This window comes from Balearica regulorum, chromosome 20, assembly GCF_011004875.1.
Source record: "Balearica regulorum gibbericeps isolate bBalReg1 chromosome 20, bBalReg1.pri, whole genome shotgun sequence".
Taxonomy (NCBI): domain Eukaryota; kingdom Metazoa; phylum Chordata; class Aves; order Gruiformes; family Gruidae; genus Balearica; species Balearica regulorum.
Window position 1 is genome coordinate 6,320,812 of NC_046203.1, and position 26,155 is coordinate 6,346,966.

Consider the following 26,155-nt stretch of genomic DNA (forward strand, 5'->3'; position numbering starts at 1 on the left):
TACTCAGTAAAATATTTATTCCTCCATTATTTCACAAGAGTTGTTTTTACAAAAACCTTACAAAAATTTCCAAAACAGACATGCAGAAGAAAAAAAAAATCCACCATGGATCTTGTTACAAGTAATTGAAATGTACAAATAGAAAGGGCGAGAGGGAGCTTAGATTACAATAATCCCTCTGTCCTGCTACCCCTCCGTGGGTGCAATTTGTATCTCATCTCAGTGAGGCTACAGCGTTGACTGACAAGCTGCGATAAGCTGCTAAGAGCATGGCAAAAGAGAGGCCCTAAGATTAGGAGCAAATGTTTTCAAATATATATATACATATAGATATTTAGTGAAGAAATATTTATTCCCTGCCTTTTTTAGGTTTACAGAGACGGCATCTGCAAACTATTAAATGGGTTTATTTTCATTAATGCTCTCAAAGAGGCAGCGACATTTATATCCCTGTGGTTTCATCTTGTATAACCGAAAAAAGAGCCCTGTGCTTTCCATGGGAATAGGAACCCCCAGCTCCCTCCTCCTGCCCCAAGTGGTGTTTCTCATGGCGGATGACTTGATTTGCAGCGGATCTGTCTGCCCGCCCCCCGCCTGGCATGTCTCTGCTTTTGTCAGGTCTCTGTGCGGTGTCTTGCTGTGGTCTGGGGAGCTGCGTGCCCCCCTTCTGGCATGGCAAACAGGGGGGGACACCAGCCCTGGAAATAGGGGTGGGGAGCACAGGGTGGGTATTTAGGGTGACTTTACTCCCTGGATGAGGTGGGCAGTGTCGCTCAGGCCGTGCCCCCTCCCTGCCCGTCGTGCTTGAGGAGGTGGCGGTGGCTGTTCCTGACTGGGGGCTGCATTGGGTGAGGCAGAGAAAGCGGGAGCTGGGGGCAGGATGGAGGGGCTGGTTCACCCCCAACCAGAGAAGATGTGCTCCTCTCCTGGTTCTCCCATCAGGTCTCTGGGTGCTGGGTGAGGCCCCTGGGCAGGCACTGCCTGGGGTGAAGCTGAGGGTCCTGGTGTCGCAGCCGCTGGGTACCGCGTGTGGCTGCACTGAGCGACACGGTGGGAAAGGGAGAGGATGCTCCTGGGAGTGGTGGGGATTCGGCTGGGCACACATGTAGTTGGGACACTTTCAGCCTTGGTGTCACACGCTGGAGGATGTTTATCTGGAGGAAGCACCTTAGCAATTGCTGTATTCGTCCTCAGATGCCGCAGTCCCTGGTGGGGCTAAGCTCTTCTAGGCAAGCAGGGCTGGTGCCTCTCCCTCCAGGCAACTCATCTGAGCTGGTGGTGTCCCCACGCTTGGCTGGTGGCTCTTTGCAGTGGGTGAGGAAAGGGTGGTCTGGTTTCCAGAGGGTTTTGTCTGCAGGGTAAAACCTCCATCGCTCCGGCTCATCCCCCATTGCTGTGGTATTGGCAGAGGAGGGTGGAGGGTGCATCCTTCTGTGGCTCAGTCTCATGGGTGAAGGACTGGGGTGGTGTAAGCCTGGGGCAAGGTTGCCCATCCTGTGTCCATTCCCCTGCACGTATCACCTTGCAACCTCATTAGGCTGCACGGCAGGGTGGGACGAGGGGGAAACCATTTCCTTTCTGCAAAACCAAAAAAGCCAACCCCCACAGAGTCGCCGGCCCCAGACCCCCGCACACATCTGCGGAGCTGCCGACGGGGAGGCTGTGCCTCCGGAAGGCGAAGCCTGCTTTGCCGTTGGCACGAAGCGCTGGGAGCCGCCTACTCAGCTGAAACCCAACAGCTTTTTCCAATTTTCTCTTTCCCTGGGACGGTTCTATGACATGGGGCTCTGCAGAATTGCTGGCAAACCCACCGCGGCAGAGCAGCGGTGCCTGCTTGGAGACCAGCGATGCTCCCCCCAGCTTGCGGGAGAGCTCGCAGGCTCCGAGCGAGTCTGCTGAGATGCTCCAGCCCTACTCGCCCCTCTGAGAAGGGAGAAAGGCTGATGCCATCGACATAGGCAGCTCCTAAACGTAGGCAGCGTGGTGCAGGGAGCTGGCCGGGACTGGCCACGGCAGGGGCGAGCCGTCGGCTTCCCAAAGTCTCTCCCAAGCACCGTGGCTGGGGACGCACAAAGAGGCGAACGCGCGGGTCAGCTTCGGCACACGCGGTTGAGCGCCGTGAGTCGCAGCCCGGCGGAAAGGGGGGCTTGTGATCCTCCCACCGCCGCATGCTGTCCCTGCGGGAGGAGAAGACCCAATAACTCTTTGGCTCTCTGGGCAAGATACCCAAATTGGTCAAATCCAATAGTCCAAAATCCTTCCATGTTTGGAAGCAAATTCTTGTTCCCTTGGCAAGTCTGTTTGTCCTCGAAGAGCGCGTGGGGGGTATGTGTGTGTATATATAGCCTTTATTATAAGGGTGTGCGGAAAAGCAAGTTTCTAACCAAGTTTGCTCCATATGTGGCTATAATTATGTGCCACTTTGGCCTGGGACTGACTCTACCTTCAAAAGGGAAGAGAAGAGGAGAGGAGAGGTGCTGAGTTGTTGGATGAGTGGCATGTGGGTTAGGCAGGCGGCAGATTCATCCTGGACAGGCACAGGAGCTCCGCGTTGTGTCCTGGGTGGGCTTTGCCCTGGTCAGTTCACGGTCGGCACCTGGTTCTGATGGAGGCTGAACTCTTTGGCTTTGAGGCGCAGGCTGGCGATGCTGTTGGCCATGTTCACCCCTTGGGTGGGCGTCGCGGTCCCACTGGAGCTGTAGGAGGGCACAGTGCTGCAGGGAGGGAGCAGGGGAGGAATGAGGCATGGCCCACGGAGCAGTCCCTTTGCCCTGCGCGGTCCTGCCAGCTTCCCAGACCAGATTGGCCGTTCTCTTAGACATCTCCCACAAGAGCGGTCAAGGCTTCAGCATTTTTATGTGGCTGGATGCATGTGGGAACCCCTCAAACTATGCACCAGGAGGCCCTGCCTTGAGCTTTTGGATGAGATGGCTGGACGTGGAGAGCTGGGAACCAGAAGGGATCCTTGCCACCTCCCATGCCGAGATGTGGGAAGGGTCAGCGCGAGGCCAAGCGAATCCCTTGCAAGGACCAGGGCTCTGCTCTGGCCCTGAAATGCATGGAGGCAGGGAAGCCTGCTCAGCAGCAGGCAGGGGATGCTCAGATGGGGCTGAAATGGGTTCCCAAAGCAAAGCCAGACGAGCTCCTTTCAGCCCTGTAAAACTCCCCACGTCCTCAGCAGCGGCACAGGGCTGCGCTCCCACGGCAGTGGGGTGGTCCCTAGGCAGCCTGTCCCGTGGCCACCTCCTCCCCAGCTCCTCCAGCGCCTGCACCTACCTGTATGGGGAGGTGCTAGTCCAGGAGAGATACTCGGGGGTCAGCGCGGTGGGCCGTGGCGCCATGGGCTGTTCAATGGCTGCTTCTTGGCTGTAGGATTTGAGGAGCGATGCCGATCTGTTGGCCAGCATCGCCCTCTCGTTACGGCGAAACTTGGCCCTCCGGTTCTGAAACCAGACCTGAGTGGGGAGGGAAGGTAGTCAGGGGGGACCTGGTGCGAGCAGGGATGTCCCAAGCATCCGTCCTACTGATCACGGTCATGTGCAGGATGAAATGAGAGAGGGGACAGTCCCTGCTCCTGCCTGGGGACAAGGCAGAGGGTGTTGTTTTCTCCCACACAAACCTTTGCTCACCTGGACTCTCGCCTCGCTGAGGTTGACCCTTCTCGCCAGCTCCTCCCGCACGAAAGCATCGGGGTAGTGCGTCCTCTCGAAGACCCTCTCCAGAGCCTGCAGCTGGCTGCTGTTGAAGGTGGTGCGGTTCCTCCTCTGCTTCTTCTTCCTCTTGGCTGCTCCACGGCTCGGGCTCAGGCTCTCGCCTGTGGGGAAGCACAGAAGAGGCTGTATGAGAACCAGACCCATGTGAGACCCCACACAGGGACCCGGCTGGGCTCGAGCCCTCCTGGGGGTCTGCGCTGCCCTGCTCCATACCAGCCATGCTCCCTGCAGGCACCTGGAACTCTGCGGGGAGCAGCATACGTGCAACCCTGTGGTCTCCAGGAGAATCAAAACCTATTTCAAGACCCGCTGGAGCTTAGGCTTAAACCCAACATTTGCAAAGACCTGTAGTGGTTTTATGTCTGGCTAAAACCACCCAGACCTGATTTTGAACACCATTTTCAGTGGATTTCTGGGGCAGCACTTGACCCAAACTACTGGGACTGCATCTCACAGCCTCCCCCTCAATGGGGACATGTCCATAGGATGTCTTGGGCTTGGCTCTTGTTAAGGGTTTAGGTCAAGCTTTCATGGATGGTGATGGAAATTCAGCACCAAAACATCTCTGAGATGTGGGTGTCAGGTCCCACCTCCAGCACCTCTCGAAGCCCCCGCTGTGGCGTGTCCCCAAGGTGACACAGGACTGCAGCCAAGCATCTGCTCATCCAACCCTGGTCTTCAGAGCTAGGAACGAACGCCACCGCGTCTCGCAGAGCTCAGCCTCCACAGTGTTTATTTCTGGCTTTGCTGGCTCATGGAAACATGAAGCTGAGGGTGTAGTTTGGTTTCTCAGTATTGATCTTGGGCTTTCAGCCAGGCTGAGATTAATCTCCTCTTTGTCACTAATATCATCAGGTTTAGGCAAGTTTATGAAGTCTTTTTCTGAGATACCCAGTCAGCTGCCTGCAAAGGGTCCATGGGGAACATGTCTTGCTGTCGTTCTTCCTTATGGAGGTACTGGTTAATTATTCTTTCTGTTAATAAAGCATCTGGATCCAATCTGTACCTACTGGTGGGAAAGTATTTTGGAATTATTTGAAATGTTAATAGTTTTATGACATTCTGATTCATAGCAGGGTTATATTGGGGTTTTCTGCGCTATATCATTGCAGAGGCCATGATGGCAGGAATTACTGCTCCCTGCATATGTTCAAGAAATAAATACTTGCTAATAAGCTATCTTGATACTTATTAAATAGGTGCAGCATTTTCAGATGATACTTGAGCAAGTAACAAAATCTACTGGAAGGGATATTAACTCTGCTACTTCAAGACACCACCAAGCTGTCGAGCAGGAGGAAACTATGGGTTCCAAGATCTTTAAGGCCAGAAGAACCTTCTTGGATTCTGAATAATTCAAGCCATGCAAACTCTACCAACAAGTTCTTCATCAAGTCCCTAAGGTCTCTTTGTGCCCAAGTATACCACCCTCAAGGGCTGTCCCATCCTGAGATGAGCCATGAGGACCAGAGAAACCCCAATATCTGCTGGCACGTTGTCCCTGGGACTAACCACCTTTTGCCCAAAGCAGGGTCCAAATTTAGAGCTACTGCAGAGTTTTCTTGCACCCTTCTCTGAAAACCATGCTGCTGGCTGATGCCACCAACAGCATCCTGGTGCCAAATGCCAGCCACGCCATCGGATGTGGCAGTGGAGGAAGGGTTAAATTTATTTCCATTGCTGGCAGTGGCCTGGAAAGAGCAGATGGCTTCTCTGATGCTTTGCTATAGCAAGGACCAGTGCCAGGACTCAGGAGTGCTGGGTGCCTCCAACACCCTGACCTGTTAAGGTACGAAGCGTTGGGCTGGAAGAGACGCAGGGATATGGCAGTTGGACCTGGGCATCACCATCGTTCCCGTCCTCTGGGCGCATGCAGGGATGCTGCATCATTTTGAACATGATGGGCCAAACTGCTGGGATGTGGGGGAAAGAAGAGTATCCCAGGACTGGCAGGGGAGGAAAAGGATCTCCATCCACCTCCCAGAGTCTCATTGCAGCTGCTGACATTTCTCTGGGTCTTTTATTGTGCTCTAGGTCCATTTGGACCTTGGTTGACCATCCCTTGGGCTGGAAACAGCCTGCGCTCTTCTATGTGGGACATGGCCTTCTTGGTTGGGTAAAGACTTAATGGACTGTGCCATGCCTGAAATACGTGCGGGTTTGAGGCCCTTTCCTCGGCCAGGAAACCGCAGACTGCCCTTCGCCGCCGTTCATGTTTAAAGGCTCACAAATAAAATTCCCCAGATTCCCTCCAGCCCTTGTTCCTGCAGCTTCAAATGTTCTGCCAGTCTCCGCTTTCCAGTTGCCCCTTTTAGTTAAACTCCTTTTTTGGTCCTGTTTTCCTTCAGCGAGCTAACGAGCCGCTGGATTAAAATACATGAAGTCCAGCCATGGTTGTCCCTGAGTTTTCCATGAGCCTGGGACTGACACAGGAACCATCAGGCTGGGACAGAGCTACAGGATGTAACAGGGCGAGAGACATTTCCTTGTGAGTTTATGGCTACCCCATAGGGCTTCTGGGGAAATTAGAAACCGGGGCTTGGTTCAAAAAATGCCCCCCACCAAACCAGCAATGATTTCAACACAACCCTAGTAAATGTATAAATAAAATTTATAAACCCCCTTTGGTTTTGTCCTCAATTTAAAATCTGGCTATAGGACTTTTCCATAAGTGATGTCTTCTCTCACTCACTCTAATTTGGCTGAGAGCAAGGAGGAGGAGGAAGGGTTTCTTAAATTAACTCTCAAACGAGCTCTATAGCATCTGACCCCATTTCTGGCTGGTTTCTGTCTCCCTAAACAGCCGTGGGAGCTGGGCAGTGTGTCTGGGTGCTGGTTCCTGCGTGGTTGGAGAGCTGCAAGCCCTGGGCCATGCCTGGGTTGGGGCATTTTGTTCAGCCCCTGTTGCTGGTTTTAATGGAGAGACTTTTTCCTGCACCATAAAATCCTGTGGGATGCTTCAGGGAGCTTCTCGGAGGATGCTGGTGGCCAAAACCCCTTCCCCACCTACTCACACCTCCCCTAAAACATGCTGCACCCTGGTGTGGCTCAGAGCTCCCCAATGCCCCACAGAAACCTTTGCTTTCCAGCTCAATTCTCTGCTATGTTCTTTTTGCCCCCCATTTTCCACCTCATCTCCATACTGCAGGGAGGCAGCTCCAGGCCTGGGGTGCCTGCCTGGGTCCTCTGCTCTGCTCGAGGATGAGCCTTGGTAACGGATCAACATCTTTTCCCCATCAGTTCAGGCATCGCAGGCTTGTGGGACCAGATAAATGCCACCCTAATTGCTGGCGGCGTGTGTCTGACAGGTTTACAGCGTGCAAAGTCGAGCCGGATTGCTTCTATCAAAGATGCTTTAATAACCCCAAATCAGCTTTCCAAAAACGAGCGTCGCTAAGTGCTCTGTGGCATTGGAGAAGGAATGGGAAGGGGATGGGTTGGGTCCCCTGAAGACCCCCTGCCATCTCACTGCCACCCATCCAAAGGAATCCGATTTAACCAGATTTGCTGACACCTTGATGGAGGAATCAGAAACCGGCTCCCTGCCCCGATGGGCTTCCAGGAATAAGAGTTTGTAATTGCACCAAGTTAAAAACCAACTCGCCACCGTCTCTTTTGCCCCAAAGCAGCACTTGGGGACATTAAGGAGAAAGCCAAACCCTTGCCTTTGTCAGTTACAATTTGGGGGTTCGTTTGGGGCATGGCTGGCAGCATCGACTTGATTGTCCAACCCTGAGGTCAGAGGGACTCCTGAGCCATCTCCCCAGCCACCCTCACCTTTGGTGTATTTATCTTCCACTGATTACAATTTCGGCTAACGGAAAAAAAAATGCAGGGGAGGGAGGGAAACATGGGGGATAACATTACTGAATAACGAAAGATGACATGGGGGGGAGGATGGGGAGAGGGAGGCGCAGGGGCTTTGCGCAGAGCAGGATAGGCCCGACGTGCTTCACAAAAAAAGCCTTCAATTGCACCAGTGTGCTGGAAAAGACACAAGTCTCTTCGCCCATGATGTGGGTAAGTCTTGGGGTGCTGGATGCAGCCTGGGTAACTTCCAGCCTCCTCTCTGTGATGCCCAACCTCAGGCAGTGCTGCTTGAGGGCCATCTGGAGGGCAGCCCTCTGCCCTGTGGATGCCACGGGGTGCTGGGAGTCACCCCAAAGCCCTTCTCCATGAGGGACCGCTGATGCTGGCAAGCCTGGACCGCGTCGTGCCGGAGAGCCGCCCTGCCACCGGGAACTGCGGAGCGACTGGTCCTGCTCCATTTGCGAAGGCAATGGCCCCAGCGCCGCTGGGTCAGAGCCGTGCCGGTTCAGCTGAGCGCCGACCAAGCCCACTTTTCCGGCTCTTGCCTTTTCCCTCTGTGCTTCCATCAGTTTTCCATAGGAAGGACTCGGCGGGTTTCAGCTGCAGAAGCCTGGGCGCTGGCCTTGCCAAGGGGGGGCCCCACGCTGGCAGGGCCCCCAGCCTCCCGCACAGCAGCCGCCGAGTGTTGTAAAGAGGTAATTTTCACTAGATTTCCACCGAGGCTTCGGCTTTGACTTACGACCTCTATTAGCGAACGATAAACGACCTCCGTGCAGCTGTGATCCAGACCTAACCAGCATTTAAAATCCCAGCCGCTCGCACGCCTAAGCCCTGGGGACCGCGGCGTCCTCGGGCAAGGATGCTCCGGCAGGACAGCTCATCCCTTGGGATGACTTTTGGTCGTGGGCTACATTGCCAACCATGCTCAGTCTCCCACTGCGGGGCAGCTCCGCTCTGGACACCAAGTTTGGGGGGTTTCTTTGCAAAATGTTCATCCCAGAGCGCCCAGCACCGTCCCTGCGACCCGGGATGGTCACCTCGGCAGACTGCAAGCCTGTCTCTCCCCCAGACAATGCTGCAAACCCCCCACGTGCACCACCATGTCCTGGGACAAGTTCTGCCGGCTCCAGCTATGCCACTTGGCTTTGGGGTGCAAATACCCCCCTTTTTTGGGGGCCATGCCAGGAGGGAGCAAGTTCAACCCTCTCCTGCAAAAAAACCAGGCTACATCTCCTCTGATGTTTCATTTTCCATTGCGCTGCAGACCCCCGAGCCCCGAACAGTTTTCTGCCGTTAAATTATTTCACGCGTTCCATTTATTTGCGAGCAGTTTGCCAAAGACCTTTTAAGCTTTAAATTTTTCACCCACCTCCCAGCCAAATGATCAAATCTGCCCTACCATTTACTTCCTTTCTCTGCCTGGAACAGCATTTTTTTCCCCTTTTTTCTTCTTGGGTATAATTTAAGGGTTGAAATAGCCTGGAGGGAATTAGCTGTAAATTCTTCCTAAGACAAATAAATTCAGCCCTCTGAGTTTCTACGTTTTTCAAACTGTTGAGAGACGTTTTGGGTTTGTTTTACTTGAAATAATGATCATGGCATATCTGACCCTCAGGCTGCGGCCGGCTCTAACCAAATAAATAGCTTTTATTAATTAAGGTTTATCCTTAACAAATAAAACCCCAATTTGATCTCGGCCGGCTGAATTAGCAAAAATAAACAACGGGTTCTCCGGGCACTTGATGTGGATTTAACAAATTAACGCTGGGCCTTCATCAGGGAAGCCGCAGGGTGGTGGAGGCCTTTTACAGCCAAGAAATCCTTTGGAAAAACAATGTCTTTCGTTTCTCCCATGGTCTCTCTCGGTAAACATGTGGACTCCCTTCATCCCTTTATATACTCGGGGGAAGCGAGGAGAGCTCCGGCGATGACGTCCGCCAAAGTTTCATGTGCAATTGTTTAACTTGTTCCTCTAAATCATGCGATGGGGAGGAAGCGTTTCCCTTCGGATCGTGGCAAGCCGTGCCAGAGCGAAGCTCTCGAGTTTGGGAATTGCCCCTCTGGGGTGTCCACCTGCCCCGGCTCCTTTTTATCCCGTGACCTTCAGCTGAGACACCCAAAGCTGGGGGGTGATTTTGGGGTGCATGGGCAGCCGAGCACAGCTGAACCCCCCTTTCCGGCAGCTACTGCCAGCATCGCCCTGCCTTAGGACGCGGCTGGGGACAGCCTGGGAGCCCCCGGGGGGGTTACCTGCCCTCACTGGGGCCGTGCGGTGAGGAGGGATGGCAGCAGGGATGCTCTGCAGCCCGAAGGGGAGCTGGGGGCTTCTCCCCACTCGTGGGCGCAGGCAGCACGGGGTTTGTCGCAGAAGTGATGGTGGGAGCTGCCTGCCCCGCTACGGGTCTTTGACCTCCCCAATCATCTCGGGAAGCCCGGGGGGGGGGCTGAGAAGCTGCCGGGAAGCTGTCCCTCCACGCATGCTGGGTCGCCCAACTGCGGTCCCTCTCCTGCACCCACCAGTCAGCCCAGCTTGGGTGCACGGGACCAACACAGCATGGCAACGCAGGGCAAAACCATATCAGTGTAACTCTGTTTTCTGGGTGGTTTCACCCCACTACCTGGGGGAGAAGCTCCTTGGGGCCACCAGCCCCTGCCCACAGGGTGCCAGTCCCAGCTTTGCTCAGCACGATGCTGTGAGGTCCAAACCCATCCCGGGAACCACCCACGGGCACGGGGGACTGGGTATCCCTGGGGAACGGGGACTGGAAGCCCCTTCCCGGCCTCTCCCGCTGCCGGGAGCGGGCTCTGACCTCCTCATCCTGACCCACTGCCGCTCCCTGCTCCCCCTCCAGCCCAGCTTCAGCCTCTCGAAGACCCCAGGAATGCCGGAGGCTCTGTGGGGGGGGATTGAAGCTGGGGGGGTCCAAATGTGCTGAGTCCGAAGGAAACTTTCTCGGCTCAAGTGGCATACATGAAAAATTTAAGAGAGGGGCAAGTCTCAGCTACTGGAGAAACATTACAGCGAAATGTTTCCGAGGATGTTTCACCTCATTAATTGTGAAAAAACTGAAACGCTGACACGTTTTTACAGGCTGCCAGTTTTGCTGGGGGAAAAGTGTCTCTCTTAAAAAGGAGCAGCAAAAGCCTGGACCAAGAAAGAGGCCAAGGCTGTCCCGAGAGGGCCTTAGCCTGTGCTCACTGACAGGCAGCAGCAGCCTGTTTTATGGTTATAGAGCTGCCGCTGCACCACTCAGAAACCACCCAGCGCCACCGCTCGCTGCCCGCAGCCGCGTGGACACCCAATTTTCAGGAGGATCCTGCCCTACGGTGCTGCTACCCCAGGGATGCTCCACGCACAGCCTGCACCCCCCGAGCCCAGGAGGCTTTTCCCCTTGCACCCCCAGAAGCTGAGCTGCTGCTCGGCGGCGATGCTGGGGATGGTGTGCTGTGTCCGAGCACCCATCGTGGCATGTCCAACCGAAACCCTGAGCAAGCCGGGAAGATTCTGGAGAGCCGGCTGAGCCAGCAACATCCCTGCATCCCAGCTGGGACTTGTCCAGCCTGTGCTTGTGACCAGATTGCGGCACCGAAGCCTTTTTTTGGTTCTTCCTCATCTTTAGGGCAGCAAACGCGGTGGGAATGTGATGCTTAGCTGGGTTTGGGGACCGGAAGGAACCTGGAAAGGACGAGCCCCGTGTTGCAGGATGCTGCCTCTCTTAGGTCCTCCTGCCCTGGCCAGAGGCTCGTGTGCAGCCCAGCACGGTGCTCGCCCAGCTGGGGCCAGGCCCCGGGAACGGTGTTTGGGCATGGCCAGCTCCTGCGTCAGTGAAGTGTTTAATGAATTAATTGCAGCCACGTTCCCTGAAGGAGGAGGCAGGGTCAGTGGGATGCTGTCAAGCCTCAGGAAGGGGCTGGGGAACATCTTTGACCATGAAGGTCCAGTGGGAGAGGGCTCAGCAGCGTGAGAAATTCCCCCCGCTCTCCCCAGCAGCTGGAGGAGATGGTGGCATCACCTGCCTTTCACCTGGGGCGGGAACTGCCTTCCCCAGGTAGTCCTTTGGAGAAGGGGACGTGGACAGATCCTCCTGCCAGGCTCATCGGCTCTGAGATGCGCCCCAGCATCCTGGCCCCCACCCCAACCCTGCAGCAGGATCCAGACCACAGAGCCTGGCACCATCAGCATCCCCCGAAACAACTGCTCCAGAAACAGCCTTTAGAGCCGTGCAACAGCGCTGGTGCACAGTGCGGGGCTCAGCAAAACCTCTTGCTGCGCTTTCCCAGCCGCCTGGCTCCCGTGCACCCCGGGAGCCATTGTGCACAGCCACGGGGCTCAGACTGCCTGGCTGCACCCGCCGACGGGTGGCACCGGCCCAGGGCATCCAGCCCGGGACCCGGGGCGCCGAACGCATCCCTTGGGCTCACTGATCTGCAAGCAAAAAATTCCCTCCCAGGGCCGGGCCCGTGCAGCGGGTGACCCCAGCCTGGCGAAGGGCTTTCAGGAGCTGCCAAGAGCATCCCGTGCGCTCAGAGGAGGCTGCAACCGCAGCCTGACACAATGGGCTGTCCCGGCTCCAGCACCATCGCCTCCATTGTGTCAGGTCTCTGCAGGGTTGGAACCGCAGAGGAGCCAAGCGGGGGACAAGCCGGGGTGCTGCTCCCTGCCAGGTACCCCGATTTTCCTACCAAGGGATGGTAGGCTGAGGAGAAAAGCCTCCTGGGAAGGTCTGTCATCTGCATGAGTTTGCTGGGGACGGTGGCACTGCGGCAGTCACTGCCGGGCACCCCGCTTGGCTCTGTGTGGTTGGGGTCTGGCATCTTCCCTGCTGGTGGCAGGGGAACATGCAGCTCAAGGGGTTCACGCCTCTCTGGGGTCCCCCTGCGCCTACATGGGCCTGGGGTCACACCGAGCCTCCAAAAACTCATCCGCGATGGTGCCAGTCTGGGATGTCCCCTGCAAATGCCGAAGAGGGAGAGGGGGAGGCAGGATGGATATAGGGATGTGGTGCCTGTTGTGCCGCGGCTCCCGGCTTCGCCCAGGGATGCTCCAGGAGGCCGTGTCAGACCAAAGGGCTCCTCGGGCAGATGCTCACGGCCATGGGGCCAGGGGTGGCAGGAGCTGCTCAGCCGGGTGAGCCGAAGCCCTCACGGCACAGGCAAGCGCCTCAGGAAAAGGCATCGCGGTGGGTTTGAAGCGCCGAGCCAGTCCAAGTACAGAGCAGCAACCAACCGACGGGGGATCAGGAATTTTAATTTTGTTCTCCTGCGAATCTGCCAGCCCCCACGGTGGAGGCCCGGGGACCAACAAAAGGCGCTGGCTCTCCCCCAGCCGCTGGCGGCCGGGAGCCTCCCCAGCGAGGAGGCATTCACCAGGGGGGGTTTGCTTTCATCTCCTGGCCAGGAGACCTTCTTGTGGTGGGACGAGAGCAGTGCTCGGGCTGTCCTGTGCCTCGCACCGCTGTAGCACCCTGGGATGCCCCTGGGTGCTACGAAGCCCCTGCGCACCCACCCGAGATGCAGCCTCCCCGCGTTGCCAGCGCCGGTTATGCCGAGCGTTAAAATAGCTGAGTGCGGAGAGTGGCAGTGCCAGTGATGGTTAACAGATGTGTGAATGGGCTTCCGCGATGTGGGGAAATGGCCAGCCCGGGCCCCGCCGCCAAAATGCTGGGGTTTGGGTCAGCTCTGGGCACCGCAGCGAGGGGGTCCGGGCAGAGGGGACGGCCATGGCGGCTGCCCACAGCCATCAGCGAGGGGGATGATGGGATGGACGATGCCAGGATGGACAGACCTCATTGTCCTGCATCGGGGCTGAGCGTGGCAGATGCTGGTTCTCTCCCCATCCCACAATGTTTTTGGCACCATTAGGCACATCCATGATGCAGCCGCAGAGGTGCCAACATCGCTCACATGCGACCGCCTGACATAACAGGTTACATGGTTTCCCAGCAGGGCACGGGGCATGTGTAATTAATTAACACTAATGAGACTTGTGCAAGCGCCAGCCCTGAGAGCAGCACCCGCCCGCACTTGCAAAGCTCCACCGAAAACTCAGCTTTAACTGCAAAGTGGTTTTCCCAGGGGGTTGGGAAGGGGACGGGATGGCGGGTGCCTCAGACCCGTCACAGTGTGGAGAGCTCACTGGGACTTTTGCTTGGTGTTTAAAAAATAAAACTAATCAGCCAGGGCTGCGTAGCAGGAACAGCGTGTAGAGGACTGGCTCCCAGCCAGGGACCCCTGGCATGGTGATCCCAGCCTTCCTTTCCCCACCCCAGCCCAAAAAAAAAAAAAAAGTGGTCTCTTGAAATTTAATAAGCAAAAGCCCATCGCAAGCCAGCCCCAATGGCATCTGGCACTGAAACCCAACCCCAGCCTGCCAGGGTACAGCACGGACCCCGTAGCATCAGGGTCATTGCCAAGAGGGAGGGAAGAGGACGGGCAGGGACCGGGGGGAACAGTGGGAACGCCCATGGTGTCCCCTCCTGCGCCTCCTTCCACTGACCCGACTCCCCTCTCTTTTTTCAGGCCAGTTGGGCATTTTTCACACCCAGGCCAAGATGCCACCGAGCACCCATTTTACCAGCGAGCGCTGGCACCTGCTGAGAGCCTGTCCCGCAACCACCGGCTGCTGTCCCTGGCTGGGGGACACCAGCACATTTGGGGTGTGGGATGGATGCAAGCCCCTGGCCAGGCGCCCATCCCACCACCACTCCGAGGAGGACCCTCGTGGGTGCACGCATGCACAAACGTCCCAGAAACCCTCGCCAGCGAGCAGCATCGCTGTCCTCCAGTCTGGTTTTCATTTGAGGTCGGTGGCCTCTCGCCAAATTTATTGTAAAACATTCATTTTAATAAGTGGCTCGTATCTTTTTTTTTTTTTTTTTTTTAAAAAAAAACCCAGCCCGGTTAACTGTTTCCAGGTTAAAGCAGAGCCATGCGCAGGGACGGCAGGGACAGTGGGGATGGCAGGGACAGCGGGGATGGCAGGGACAGCGGAGGTGGCAGGCAGGTTGCTGGGGGCAGGTGCCAGTCGCGGGGAGGACACCAAAGGACACCTCGGAGATGCCAGGGTGGGGGCTGCTGCATCGGGGTCCTGCTTCTGCAACGCCCGGTGGCGTTGAGACCCTCACCCTCATCACCCCAAGCCTTCGTCCCCACCGGGTTACTGGGGAGCCCAAACACCATTTTGCCACACTGTGGACCCCAAAACCCAGGAGTAAAGTGGGGGGGACACTGGCATCAGTGTTCAGGGTCCCGGAGTGCGAGTCAGCAACCTCCGGGCACTCTAACACTAATCTCATTAAAACTTAACCCCTGATGGGTAACTGGGTCGTGCTGAACATGCGAAGGGCTTCGCGAAGTGGACAGTGCCTGGTAGTTTAGTTTCAACATTTGTTTTAAGTTTTATAAACCTCTAATACTAATAGAAATGCTTCAGTGTTTTTTAATTTAAATGAAAACAGTTATTTTTTTTAATTTAAAAATTCCCCTGAGGTATTTACAACCCCCAAATTACAGCCATGTGGCCGGCCCAGACAAGAAAGTGAAATCGGTGAGGAAGGAGCGTGGCGGCTGCCCTGGCCCGAGCCGAGCCCCGCACGGCCCTGAGCAGCACTGCGCCGGTGGCCGTCCCCATGTCACCCACCTCCCCTCCACAGCTCTCCGTGGATGCTTTGCACCTTTGCTGGGGATGTGGGATCCCAGTCCACGGGGCAACCAGCCCCCCAGAGCTGCCAGCCACCGCTGTCCCCAGCAGGATGGCATCCTTCTGTCTTTCCTGCCTTCCTTCTGTCCTTCCTTTCTCATCCTTCCCTCTCCCCCCCTCTCCTTTCCCTCTCTCCCCTCTCCTGGACCCACATCGGGTGGCTTCAGGCAGAGGCAGGAGCAGCCCTGCAGCACGGGTGGGTTTGGAGGCAGGAGCTTACCCCGACCTGCGTCCTCCTCGGCCGTGCCGCTGCTGGACCAGGCTCTTCGCTCCCCACTACCCGCCCAGCGCTGTGTGCGGGGTCCCCTGTGTGTTCCCCCGCAGCATCACTGCTACTCCTACCCCAACACCCCCCCCCCAGCAACGCAACACCCCTGCTCCCAGCCCCTGCAATGCCCCGCAGGGCGCAGGGTGCAATGCAGCCCCCCCACATGCACACACTACGGTGCGCTGTGCAGCTTGGGGTGCAATGCAACCCCCACATGCACGACCTGGGGTACAACGCAATTCCTCTGCATGACTCGGGGTGCAACGCAACGCTCCCTCCCCCTGCAACGCCCTGCACAGCTCGGGGTGCGACACACTCCCCACCCAAGCAACGTGCTGCATGAACAGGGGTACAACGCAACCCCCCTCCGCATGACTCAGGGTGCAATGCTACCCCCCCATACACACACTGCAATGCTCTGCACAGCTCAGGGTGCAACACGCTCCCCCCACCAAGGCCCTGCACGACTCAGGGTGCAGCCCGCAGCCCGGTGCGGCACGACCAGCCGCACCAACACCTCTGCTCCAGCTCTGTACCTGGGCTGTCCCCCCACAGCCCCCCCCAACCTCGATACCCAGGCTCTGCCCTCTCCCCAACACCCCGCTCTCGCCAGCGCTGCCATGTGCTCCCCGGCGCTCCCCCGGCTCTCCTGCCATGTGCACTCCAGTTTCTTTGCGTGTGAAGCCTGCAGCCTCTCAGATTCAGTGGCTGGAAAGGATGGCGCCTCTCCACATCTGGTTCAATGCGCGAGCCTGGCGCCTGGCTTAGCCACAGTCTCCATTCAGAGACACACAGACTTTAATAGACTCATACAATTCTTCCTGATCTATCACTGCAGCCGCAGCTGAAAAGCTGCTTTATTATATGCACTCCAAAGGGGGATGAGGAGGGAAGGGGAGGGGGCCGGCGGCTGGCGCGGCCGCTCTCTGAAGGCTCCCAGCCTGCCCGGAGTCCCCCCAGGACCTGAGCTGCCCCCCCCTACACCCCTGCTGCCCCGGGTCCTGTCCCAGCTCTCGGGGGCCGTGTGCCCCCCCCAGCCCCGGGGTTAAGGAACAGCGCTGCGGCCTCGTTAAGCCTCCTGCTCAATTAACGCCTGCGGCCCCCCCGAGCTGCCGTTTGCACCCCGGCAGCGTGCACGGATGGGGCAGCCCCCCGCAGAGCAAAGGGGACTCTGTCTGTCCCCCTAACGTCCCCGGGGGGGGGTGTGGGGTGCGTCCCGAGCCTGGACAATTTCCCCCACCCCTCCCAACCTCAGCGTCCCGTTTAGCCGGAGCTGCTGGCACGGGCTGCCCATGGGCGAGGGGCTGCCCCACGGGTGGGTGCCACTGCCCCCCCCGCACCCCCAGCGATGCCCCCGGCAGGTCCCAGCGCTGGGACTGGTTTTCCCAGGGGAAGCACACGGCAGGGAAGTGTCCGGCGAGGGATGCTGAGCACGGACCAGGCGTTTCGTTACACCATGGGAAGGCTGGAAAACATCACCCGCAGCCATGTGTCCCTCGGGCGAACATGAACGTTGGGAATGCCTCAAGGGTGACAGTGGGATTTATTTTTTTTTAATTCTTGGAAATTTGGCGGCATCCAGTGAAAAACAAGCCGGTTCTGCAGTGCCGTGGCAGCACTGGTAAACAGGCATCAGAAAACCACCTTGAAACCCCAAAGCAGTCCTTCCTCACCCGCAGGGGTTGTTTTCCCCATCCTCCCTGACCCAGCTGGGCATCGCTGTCCCCAGGCAGGGGACGGCTGCCTCTGGCCACCGTGCTGTCACCCTCTTCCCAATTGCTTTTTCCAGCCAGGAAAAAAACTGATTTGCATTAACCCTGGCCTAAATCCTTGCCTGGTCCCAGCTCAGCCCGGCCACAACCCACTGCCCCGGCATTTTAAAGGATGCTCTGAGCCTTCCCTGTGGCTCAGGGATCCCATCCTGGGAGGATAACTCCTTCCAGCTGCTCTTTGCGCCACAGGGAGGGGATGGGGTGCCAGCCTGGGGACACCAAGCCTCTGCCAATCCCAAAGCCCCCAGGTCCCATCCTGTTTCAAACCCCATCCCTTCGGCTGAATGATTTTACAGCTCTGGGGGGATAATTCCCGGTGGCCGGAGGAAATCAGCTCCGCTCCCTGGGAGAGAGGAGGGTTTCTAATGAGGCAGCCTCAAAGCCCCAAATCATTTCATCAGCCTCCCAGCTACAGACACACGCCCAGGCTCTCTTAAAATGCTGATTCGTTGAAATTCGCCCATCTTGGCTGTGCGGAGTCGAAATTTCATATTTTTCCTGTGAATCAGCCCCGTTCCCTGAAATAACAGCCCAAAAGGAGAGGGGAAATAGTCTTGCACTGAGCTGTTCCTGGTCGAGCTAGACATAACAGCCCTGGGGGGGGACAGACAGGCAAGGTGTCCCCGCACCCTGGCACCCTCTTGGGCTGGGCATGACTGTGCCACGGGGCGTTTGAGCTGCTGCTGGGGCTTAAAGCACATCAGTGGGTGCTGCTGGGGCTCCAAGGGAGTGGGGCAAAGCCCCGTGTCCCCACCACATACGGGACCCCCCAACTGTCCTCTTGGACTCTGTTGGGGGGTGGCTTTTGCAGCTCTGCCCCACGCTCCTGCACCCTTTCCCTGCTGGAAAGGGAGAGGTGGGAACGAGCATCCCCCGCAGCAATGCCTGCCGAAAACCCAGCGCACTGGGGTGCCGAGGGGAGAAAAATCCCAGCAATGAGAAGTGGCGGGGGGGGGAGAATTGATTTTCCTGCCTTCCTGGCCTGGCCAAGGCTGCTCCAGCTCTTGGGCTCCCCAGTAAGAGGGGACCCATCTCCCCAGGCCCTAGATTTGGGGTTTTTTTCTCTTTTCTCTCTGGCAGCAGCTCCCCCAGCACAGATGCAAGTGTATGCAGGGACTCTGCAGTGCCCTGCAAATGCTGCAGAAACCATGCTGGCACTTCTTTTCCTGCACCCCTGGGGAGGGCTCAAAGCAAGCAGGGCTGCTTCCTGGGGCTGCAGAAGCCCCCCCCCCCCTCAAACCCAGAGCCCCCTGATCTGGGGAGGGGGATGTCCTGGAGCCTGGGTGGGGGTGTTTAGCCCATTTGGGGGCAAATTTTCAAATTGGAGCCCAGGTGTCATCAGTCAGTAAGAGCCTGACTGCAGCCCAGGGTGCAGAGCATCCTCCCAGGGCACGAGGATGAGCGGGATGGTGAGTGGGTGTCATGCTGGGAGGAGTGGGATGGTGCACGGGTGTCACTCTTCGGGGCTGGAGGGGACAGGGAGGCACAGAGCGGTGGTACTCAGGTGGGCCTTGTGCCAGAAGCCCCATTAGAGCTGGGGTCTCCCAGCTGTGACCCCCCCACCCCAGGGTCCCTGCTTCTCTGCACCTGGCAGTGGTTTGTGCTGCTCTGGCTTGTTTTGGCAGGGCTGTGACCTAACTCGGCCTCTCATCCTGCCCATGCCATGGGAAAAGCATTGCTCCCACCCTGTGGTTTTTGAAGGGGCAAGACTCAGGGGCCAGTTTCCCCCCAGCCATGGGACAGCGGACCCCAGGCAGCCCACGTGCAGGACGGCAGGTCCCGTGGCAGTGACACAGGGTGAGAGCCACGACAGGAGAGGTCCCCAGTTAGGGATGGGGAAGCCAGGCTGGAGGGTTCATGATGCAGGTTGGGGCTGTACCCTCTCTTCTGCACCAGCCTGGGAGCCCTTTTTTTCCTGACTGGGATACACTGGGCTCCCTGCAAGCGGCTGGAAACCGTCTGGGCGAGCTGGGACACGTCAGGCTCCCCATCCATCCCTCGCCTGTCGCCAGTCTCGCGCTAAGCGCAAACAAATGTGGAGGGCCGGGAGGCGGGCCGGGGCGGGGAGCTCCCGCCCGGATTAATTGGTGCTTACTCAATACACGCTGATGGATGCTGCACCAGGGACCTGCCAGCACCGGGCACTGGGCAAGTGCTGGTCTTGGGCACAAGGCCTGTGCTGTCCCCACCCCGGCGATCATCCTGCTCCAGCAGCCCCATGGGCACCATCCCTGCATGGAGACAACCCCCTTGTCTTGGGGTCTGCAGCTCTCAAAGCCCTCCAGGGAGGGAGATGGCCCCAGGCAGGAGCTGGGGACAGTGAAGGTGATGTCCAGTCACTAAAAGTCGTGTCTGTGCAAGGGTGGCTCCTGTCCCAGTGCCACCCAGCCCAGTTGCGCTGGCCTTACAAGGACCAAGAGAGCTCACCTTCGCCCCCGCGCCGCCCCCCCCCAGACACTTCAGACGCCACCGTTCCCAGCTCTGCCACGCAGGGACCGTCCCGGCCAAGGGCCCTGCAGGAGGTTTGCTGGCCCAGGAGGGTGCCACGGACAGGGGCTCCTCTGCCCAGGCACCCTCAGCTGATGGCTTTTTGGGGAACGGTGAGGGACCACAGGTGCTGTAACCTGCACCCCACCCTGGTGTATCCCAACCTCATCCCCAGGCTGGGGCAAGCAGGTCCTGGTGCCACCCTGAGCAGCTGGGACCTCTGCTGTTCCCCCCTTTGGGGAACAAAACCATGAGAGCCTCTCCTCAGAGAGCTGCGGCCATGTCCATCGGACACTTCTCAAAGCCTCTCTCCCCCCGCAGGGACTGAGTATGGGTCCCGACACCCCCATCCCTCCTTGAACGGTCACCCATAAACCACAGAAAACCTCCCGGGCAGAGGAGGTCAGGGGATTTCCAGCACCTCTGAGGCTGTGGAAAGGAGATGGGTGCTGGGGAGGGGTTTGATGGGTCACAGGGCAGGGGGACCTCGGCTGGCTCCCCATGCCATGGCCCAACCCTGCCGGCCCCAGGGGTCTGTGTTCCCCTGAGCCAGGCACAGAGGGTCGGTCATGAGTTAATGACGCTGGTTTTAATTGCAGCCGAGCCACGTACGTGCGCGGATGTCCCAGGGAAGGCAGATTCCCAAGGGCACATCCTGGCTCTCTTTCAGCAGCATTATGTTACAGGCCTGCCTCCTGTCCCCGCAGCCAGAGGGACCAAGGTGTCCCTGTGCTGTGCTCCCCGTCTGGCGGGGATGAGCGGCATGTGGGAAGGCAGAAAAGTGCAGCTGAAACGTGTGCTGCGAGCCAGGACCAGCATAGCCCCTGGGCCGGGCCACCATGGGGACATCAGCTGGGATGGCTCTATCTTGGGGAAGGTGCCCGAGTCCTGGGAGCCACAATCAGCCACTGCTTGACCCCCAAAAACCGTCCCTTCCTCTTTTCCACTCTGTTACCAGGTTCCTGCCCCTCCCTGCCTCGCTTCTCCCTTTTCAACTACCCCCATTTACGTAATTAAAACCAATTTGCTGTAACATCATCTTAATCCCCTCTGCCCCCTTGGGTGCAGCTTCTGCTCTCGCTTCATCACTGCTCTGCTCAGCATCTGCACAGCCCCAGCGTGGGTCGGAGGGTCCAGGCTGCCCCGGGGGTGAGGAAGGGGCCCCAGGAGCTGCTCCACAACTAGGATGCCCAGAGGCCACCACATCTCCCCATTCCATCACCCAGTCTCACCAGTTGCAGCCAAATGGGCAATGGGTGCCTGCCCCATGCTGAAGGATCCCCTTGGAGGGGCCACAGCCCTTCCTCCAAGCCTGGCTGTGACAAAAATGGCTCTTTCTGAGTTTTCAGTCCCGAAGTGGCCGCCAGAGCCAGCGCCCGACTCCCTCTCCCATCCCCAGGCGGCACCAAAAGTAAGTTCATTGTTTGAAAAGCCATCAGTCAAGGCCTGCTGGCTAAAATTACCCTCCTGCTTTATCATCTTGAGAACATTAAGGGCTGTTGTTAACAGATGTTTCGCGTTACACATTATTTGTTAGTCTAATGAAAGGAGGTGAACAAGCTTTCAAGACCTCAGAAGTTGTGCGGAAGGTTTTCGATGGGAGGCTGCTGCACTGCTCCGGGGGAGGATGGAGATGAAGATGAGGATGGGGACGAGCCCTCGTCACCTTGTTGGTGTTTCCTCACTCTTGCCTGGCTTGTGGGATTTCTGCCTCTTAATTTTTGGGTGCCAGGAGAGCAATGTGTTGCACAGCTGGTATTTGCAACCGCTCCCATCGAGGATGCTCTGGGTGCCCACAGTGCCAGTTTGGGGCTGGGGCCAAGGCAGGGGCTGAGCAGCCCCCTTGGCTGGAAAGGGAGGCGGGGACAGCTCTGGTCCTTGGTGCCAGCGGGAAGGGATGTGCCAGCCCTGCAAGGGATGCAGGCAGCGGCTAACAGTGGGGCTGCTCCTGGAGCAGAGATGTGCCCAGGGCCCCGGCCATGGGGCTTCCCCCAGCGCCCTCCCTGTCAGGGAGGGCGGTAGGACAGGGGTGGTGGATGAGGGCAGAAACGGGTTGAATCCCCCTCTGAAAAGAATATCACCCTGCCCTGAGCTTCTCTGGCTCTGCCAGCCTCGGGAACAGAAGCCTCCTCCTGCTGTGACCACCTGGGGAAGGAGAGAGGTTTTCATCGAGGTCGCAGTCTACTGAGCACAGCCTGGAGCTGCCTAAAGCATCCCTGCGGCAGCTCTGCCAGCGCGGCCCCCTGGACCACGGTGAGCCCTGCCCGGCTGAGGGGGTGCCAGCAGCTTTGCTGCAGGCTCAGGGCTGCTCTTTCTCCAACCCGCCAGCACGATGACCCTGATAACGGCTTCCCGGCCGGAGCACAGAGCTGCATCCTGCAGAGAGACACCCAGGTACTGGGGTCCGTTTGCATTGATAATAAACCCGCTGCCACCGACCTTGCTCCAAACTTGCATCTGGCAGAAAAAACCCACTATGGTGAAGAGAAACACGAGAGAAAATGCTGAGAGCCTGTTTTACTTTAGGATGCCAATAAAAGATAACGTTACCAGTAAAAGTTCCTCTGCTGTCATCACGCTGATGCCGAAAGCATCGCAGATGTGTAGCAAAAGGCTGATGCTCGCAAAGGCGGGGCATTTGCCTGGTATTTAGTTTCCCCATCTCAATTTAGGAAATTGCATCCCAGTTTAGGCAGTGGCAGTGGGTAACAGGTTTCACAGGTCAATGTTTGCGTGCACATAGGTTTTCTTCTCTGTTCCCTTGTTCTCTTCTTGCTCACTGCTCTCAGTTTCCATTGCTCAGGTATTTCTCTCTCCAGGTGGGATCAGGGGGTAGAAATGCTTCCACTCCTGGATGGGTCATTGGAGCATCCCAGATGCTGACAGTGTCTTCATCCCTGCAACCTTGTCAAAACAGGTGCTAATGGGAAATACTCTCGGTCGTCCAGCGGTGCTGGGATCAGTGGGCCAAACCCCACGGGGCCTTTGCCGCAGGAGAAACGGGCTTTTAGGATGAAAATTGGATTTGTGGGGACCACCCAGCCCCCTTGCCCCTCTCTCTGGTATTTGCATCACCCCTGGTCCTCACTGAGCCTCTTTGGCGTGCATCAGGAGCTCAGCAGAGTGGTAGTTTCTCTGCTGTTTTGCAAACAGCCCTGCGAGACAAGCCGGCTGCTGCAGACTGGGCCAGGTTTCCAAAAGCTGTGCTGATCCCAGATGGCATACTGTCCCCTTGCACGGTCCCATCAGCGGGTAAAAACCTCCCCGCAGTCCCAAAGGCCATGTGAGAAGTACAAACAAAACCCAAGGGAAGGGGAGGGAAGATGGAAAATAATGCCAAAAATACCAGATACCATCCCAGAAAGCAGTGCCCAGCCTCACCCAGCCCTCAGCAGCCCAAACGGAGGCAGGTTGGGGGGCTCAGAGGGGTTTCTCTGTGAAGGAAGGAGGTTGTGCAGGGAGTGAGATGTGGGTGGGAGAAGGATGCTTCAGACCTGCACGCAATGCGGGAGCTGTGGGAGGAGATAGAGCACCCTGTGTGTTGGGGGGGTCCCACTGGGAGCCCCTCGCTGCAGGTCTGGGCAGCCTCCGGGGTGGGCTGAGCCCCTTTCACCAGCACAGCTTCCCCGGGGGGCTGCGTGCCCCTGGCCAGGCCTGGGTCAGGCCCTCAGGAGGGCTGTCAGTACCCCAGGGCTTTGATCTGGAGGCCGCAGAAAACAAGCCGGGGGCACCAAAGCCGGGGGGGGGGGGGGGGGCAGGTTTGGGGGATGCCACCCCCAGGGTCCCCTCGGAGTGGGCACCACAGCCCGGGCTGTGGGGAAATGGCGGGGCTGCGCCTCCACCCCACGCTCTGTCTCCCCGTCTCCCCTCTGCCACCACTGCGCCCCGAGGGGACACCCGGCTCCGGAGGGGACTCTGGGGGCTATCGGGTGCCCCTGCGGGGTTTTGCCGCAGGGACGGGGCAAATCCTCCTCGCCTCCGCCCTGGGCACCGAAGCCGGGATGCGCCGGGGCCGGCGGAGCGGCGCGGAGGGATGCGCGGTGCCCGGCGCAGGCGACAGCCGCGGAGCCCCCGGGCAGGCGGGAATTGTCCGGTTAAAAACGCGTCTCCTGCCACGACCGAGCGCCGCGAAACCGGGTCGGTCCCCGTCCCCCGTCCCAGCCCCGGCTCTGTCCCCGCCGGCCCTTTGCTGCCGGTGCTACCGGCCCGCTGTGGTGGGCTCCGGGACAGGACCCGCTGCGTCCCGGTCCCCCCGGCCCCACCGGGCCGGCTCCGCTCCCCGGGCCGGAAACCGAGGCGGAGAGCCCCGGGAAGGGGGAACCCCGGAGGCCGCGCAGCCCGGGACGCAGCAGCTGTCCGGGACCGTCCCGTACCCGGCACCCCGGTGGCGGCGGGGAGGCAGCCGGTGCTGGGTCCCTGTCCCCGGTGCGGGGTCCCTGTGCCCCCTGTCCCCGGTGCGGGGTCCCTCCCCTCGGTGCGGTGTCTCTCTCCACCGGTGCGACGTCCCTGTCCCCGGGTGCGGGGTCCGCCCGCCCCAGCCGTCGGGGGTCGGCAGTCCGCAGCTCGCCCCGACGGGGGTCACCCCTCGCCTCCACCCGCTCCCCTGGTTCCCCCAAACCCCGCCGCGGGGGGGGACACCGACCCCCTTTGTCCGCGGTGCCCGGCGCTGCGCACGGGTCGCCGGCTCCGCAGCCCGGGCCGGAGCGAGGTGGGGGACAGCGGGGACACCCCATCCCACGGCTCCCCCAAAGCGGGAGGGGGGGGGGGGCCCATCCCGGGGTGGCGGGACTCACCGTCCTGGGGCGCTGCCTCGCTGCCGCTGCTGCCTCCCGACGGCTCCGGCATGGCCTTGCCGCCACCGGCGGGCGGGGGGCCGGCCGGGGGGGTCCCGTTCATACCGGCCGCTACCTCCTCCAGGTCGAGGAGGTGGCTCACGCTGAAGTTTTTCCGGCTTTGAGGGTTTTCGGGCGGCTCCGGGCCGCGCACGGCGCTGGGGGCGAACGGCTTGTCCATGGCGAAGGCTGGCGCCGAGTCCATGGCTCCCACCCCCAGCCCGCAGCCCACCCCGAGGTGCCGGGCCGCTCCCCGGCCCCCTTCCCCTTCCCCACCCCTCAAAAAAAAAAAAAAAAAAAAAAAAAAAAAAAAATCGAAAAAATACAATAATTTTTTTTTTTTAAAGTGGGGAAAAAAAAAAGAAATCACGGCTGCCCTGTGAGTCCGGCTCCCTCCCCAGCCCCTGTTCCGCCTTGTGCTGACGTCTGGGGAAAAAACCACGCTCCCAGCCCAAACTTTCTTCCCCTGCTCTTTGCTCTGGAGCTGTTCAAACAAACGCCCCTGCTCCGAGCCGAGCGGGGCGGCCCCTCGCCCCCCCCCCGGCACGGCGACCTGCCCCCCTGCCAGGGGCCGAGCACCGCCGGCAGCCAAGCCGCGGAAAAAGGGGGGGGGGGCAGAGGAGGAGGGAGACCCGCTTTTCCCCCCCCTTACCCCATCCACATCATCATCTTCCCCCCCCCCCCAGCCCTGCTTTAAGTGCTTCTATCAACAAGTGTAAGTGGCTGCGCTCCGTGGGGAGGGATGTAGGGGGGGAGAGGGGCCGGGTTTCCCCAGCCCCAAATGGGGCTGGAGGGAGAGGTGACCCGCAGGTTAGCGGGGGACACGGCCCCCCTCCACCTCCAGCCCCCCCCCACCCCCCCGGTCCCCATCAACCCCGGAGCAAGGTCACCTCTCCGGGGAGAAGCCTGGCTCTCTCGCCTTAATGAGATAATTACGTCCTGCACCACGGTTAAAAACTCATAGGCTGTTTCCCTTGGGGTTAGAAAGAAACCTCCCTAATGAAAACCAGCCATCGGGAGAGGAAAAAGGAGTTTTTCCTCTTTAAAAATTATATATATATATATTTATATATATACACATATATGCAAGGAGGTGCTGGGAGGGAGGGGGCAGAGCGAGCGGCTGGGGCCGGTTGCTGGTGTCCGGCGAGGGCTGGGCTCGGGGCGATGAGCAGAAATCGAAGAGGTTAACGGTTATTATTTCTTCCCCTTGATTCCAGCATGCTCTCCTGCCCGCTGCTGCAGGCACATATGGACGGGGCTGCGCGCACGCAGGGTTCGACGCGAAATCTCCGAGCGAGATCCGAGCTGCAGCCCAGCTCTGAGCTCATAAACATCCCTGCTCCAGCGCAGCCGAGGGAGGCAAACCCCTGGCTGAGTTATTTTAACATTTGTCGAAAGCTTTTCTTGCGCTCTCTTCCCCTTCAAGTCGGAGGCGTGCAGATTTTTAAGCCAGCCAGTGCTGCCAAATCTGATCTTCCTGACGGAGAAGCAGCTTCCCAGAGCTCTCCAGCTTGGAAGGGGTGCAGCTGAAGGCAGATTTTGGCTCTCTCCAACTCTGCGGGGGGCTCCCC

General features: G+C 58.7%; 1 protein-coding gene across 3 annotated transcripts; it reads right to left on the reverse strand.

Annotated features, from left to right (window-relative positions):
* On the reverse strand, positions 1 to 24,845 carry PRRX2 (paired related homeobox 2). Of its 3 annotated transcripts, XR_012838514.1 has the most exons (5): positions 24,543 to 24,842; positions 3,630 to 3,814; positions 3,277 to 3,455; positions 2,444 to 2,714; positions 1 to 2,177 (listed from the first exon to the last, which is right to left on the reverse strand). XR_012838514.1 is itself a non-coding variant. In XM_075772805.1 (4 exons), the coding sequence occupies exons 1-4, from the start codon at positions 24,784 to 24,786 to the stop codon at positions 2,579 to 2,581; spliced, it is 726 nt and encodes a 241-aa protein (XP_075628920.1). In that variant the 5' UTR covers positions 24,787 to 24,845; the 3' UTR covers positions 1 to 2,578. The 3 variants fall into 3 exon arrangements, 2 of the variants coding, with proteins under 2 accessions (XP_075628920.1, XP_075628919.1); XM_075772805.1 differs by having other exon boundaries at positions 1 to 2,696; positions 24,543 to 24,845; XM_075772804.1 differs by having other exon boundaries at positions 1 to 2,714.
* Between the last annotated feature and the right edge of the window lie 1,310 nt (positions 24,846 to 26,155).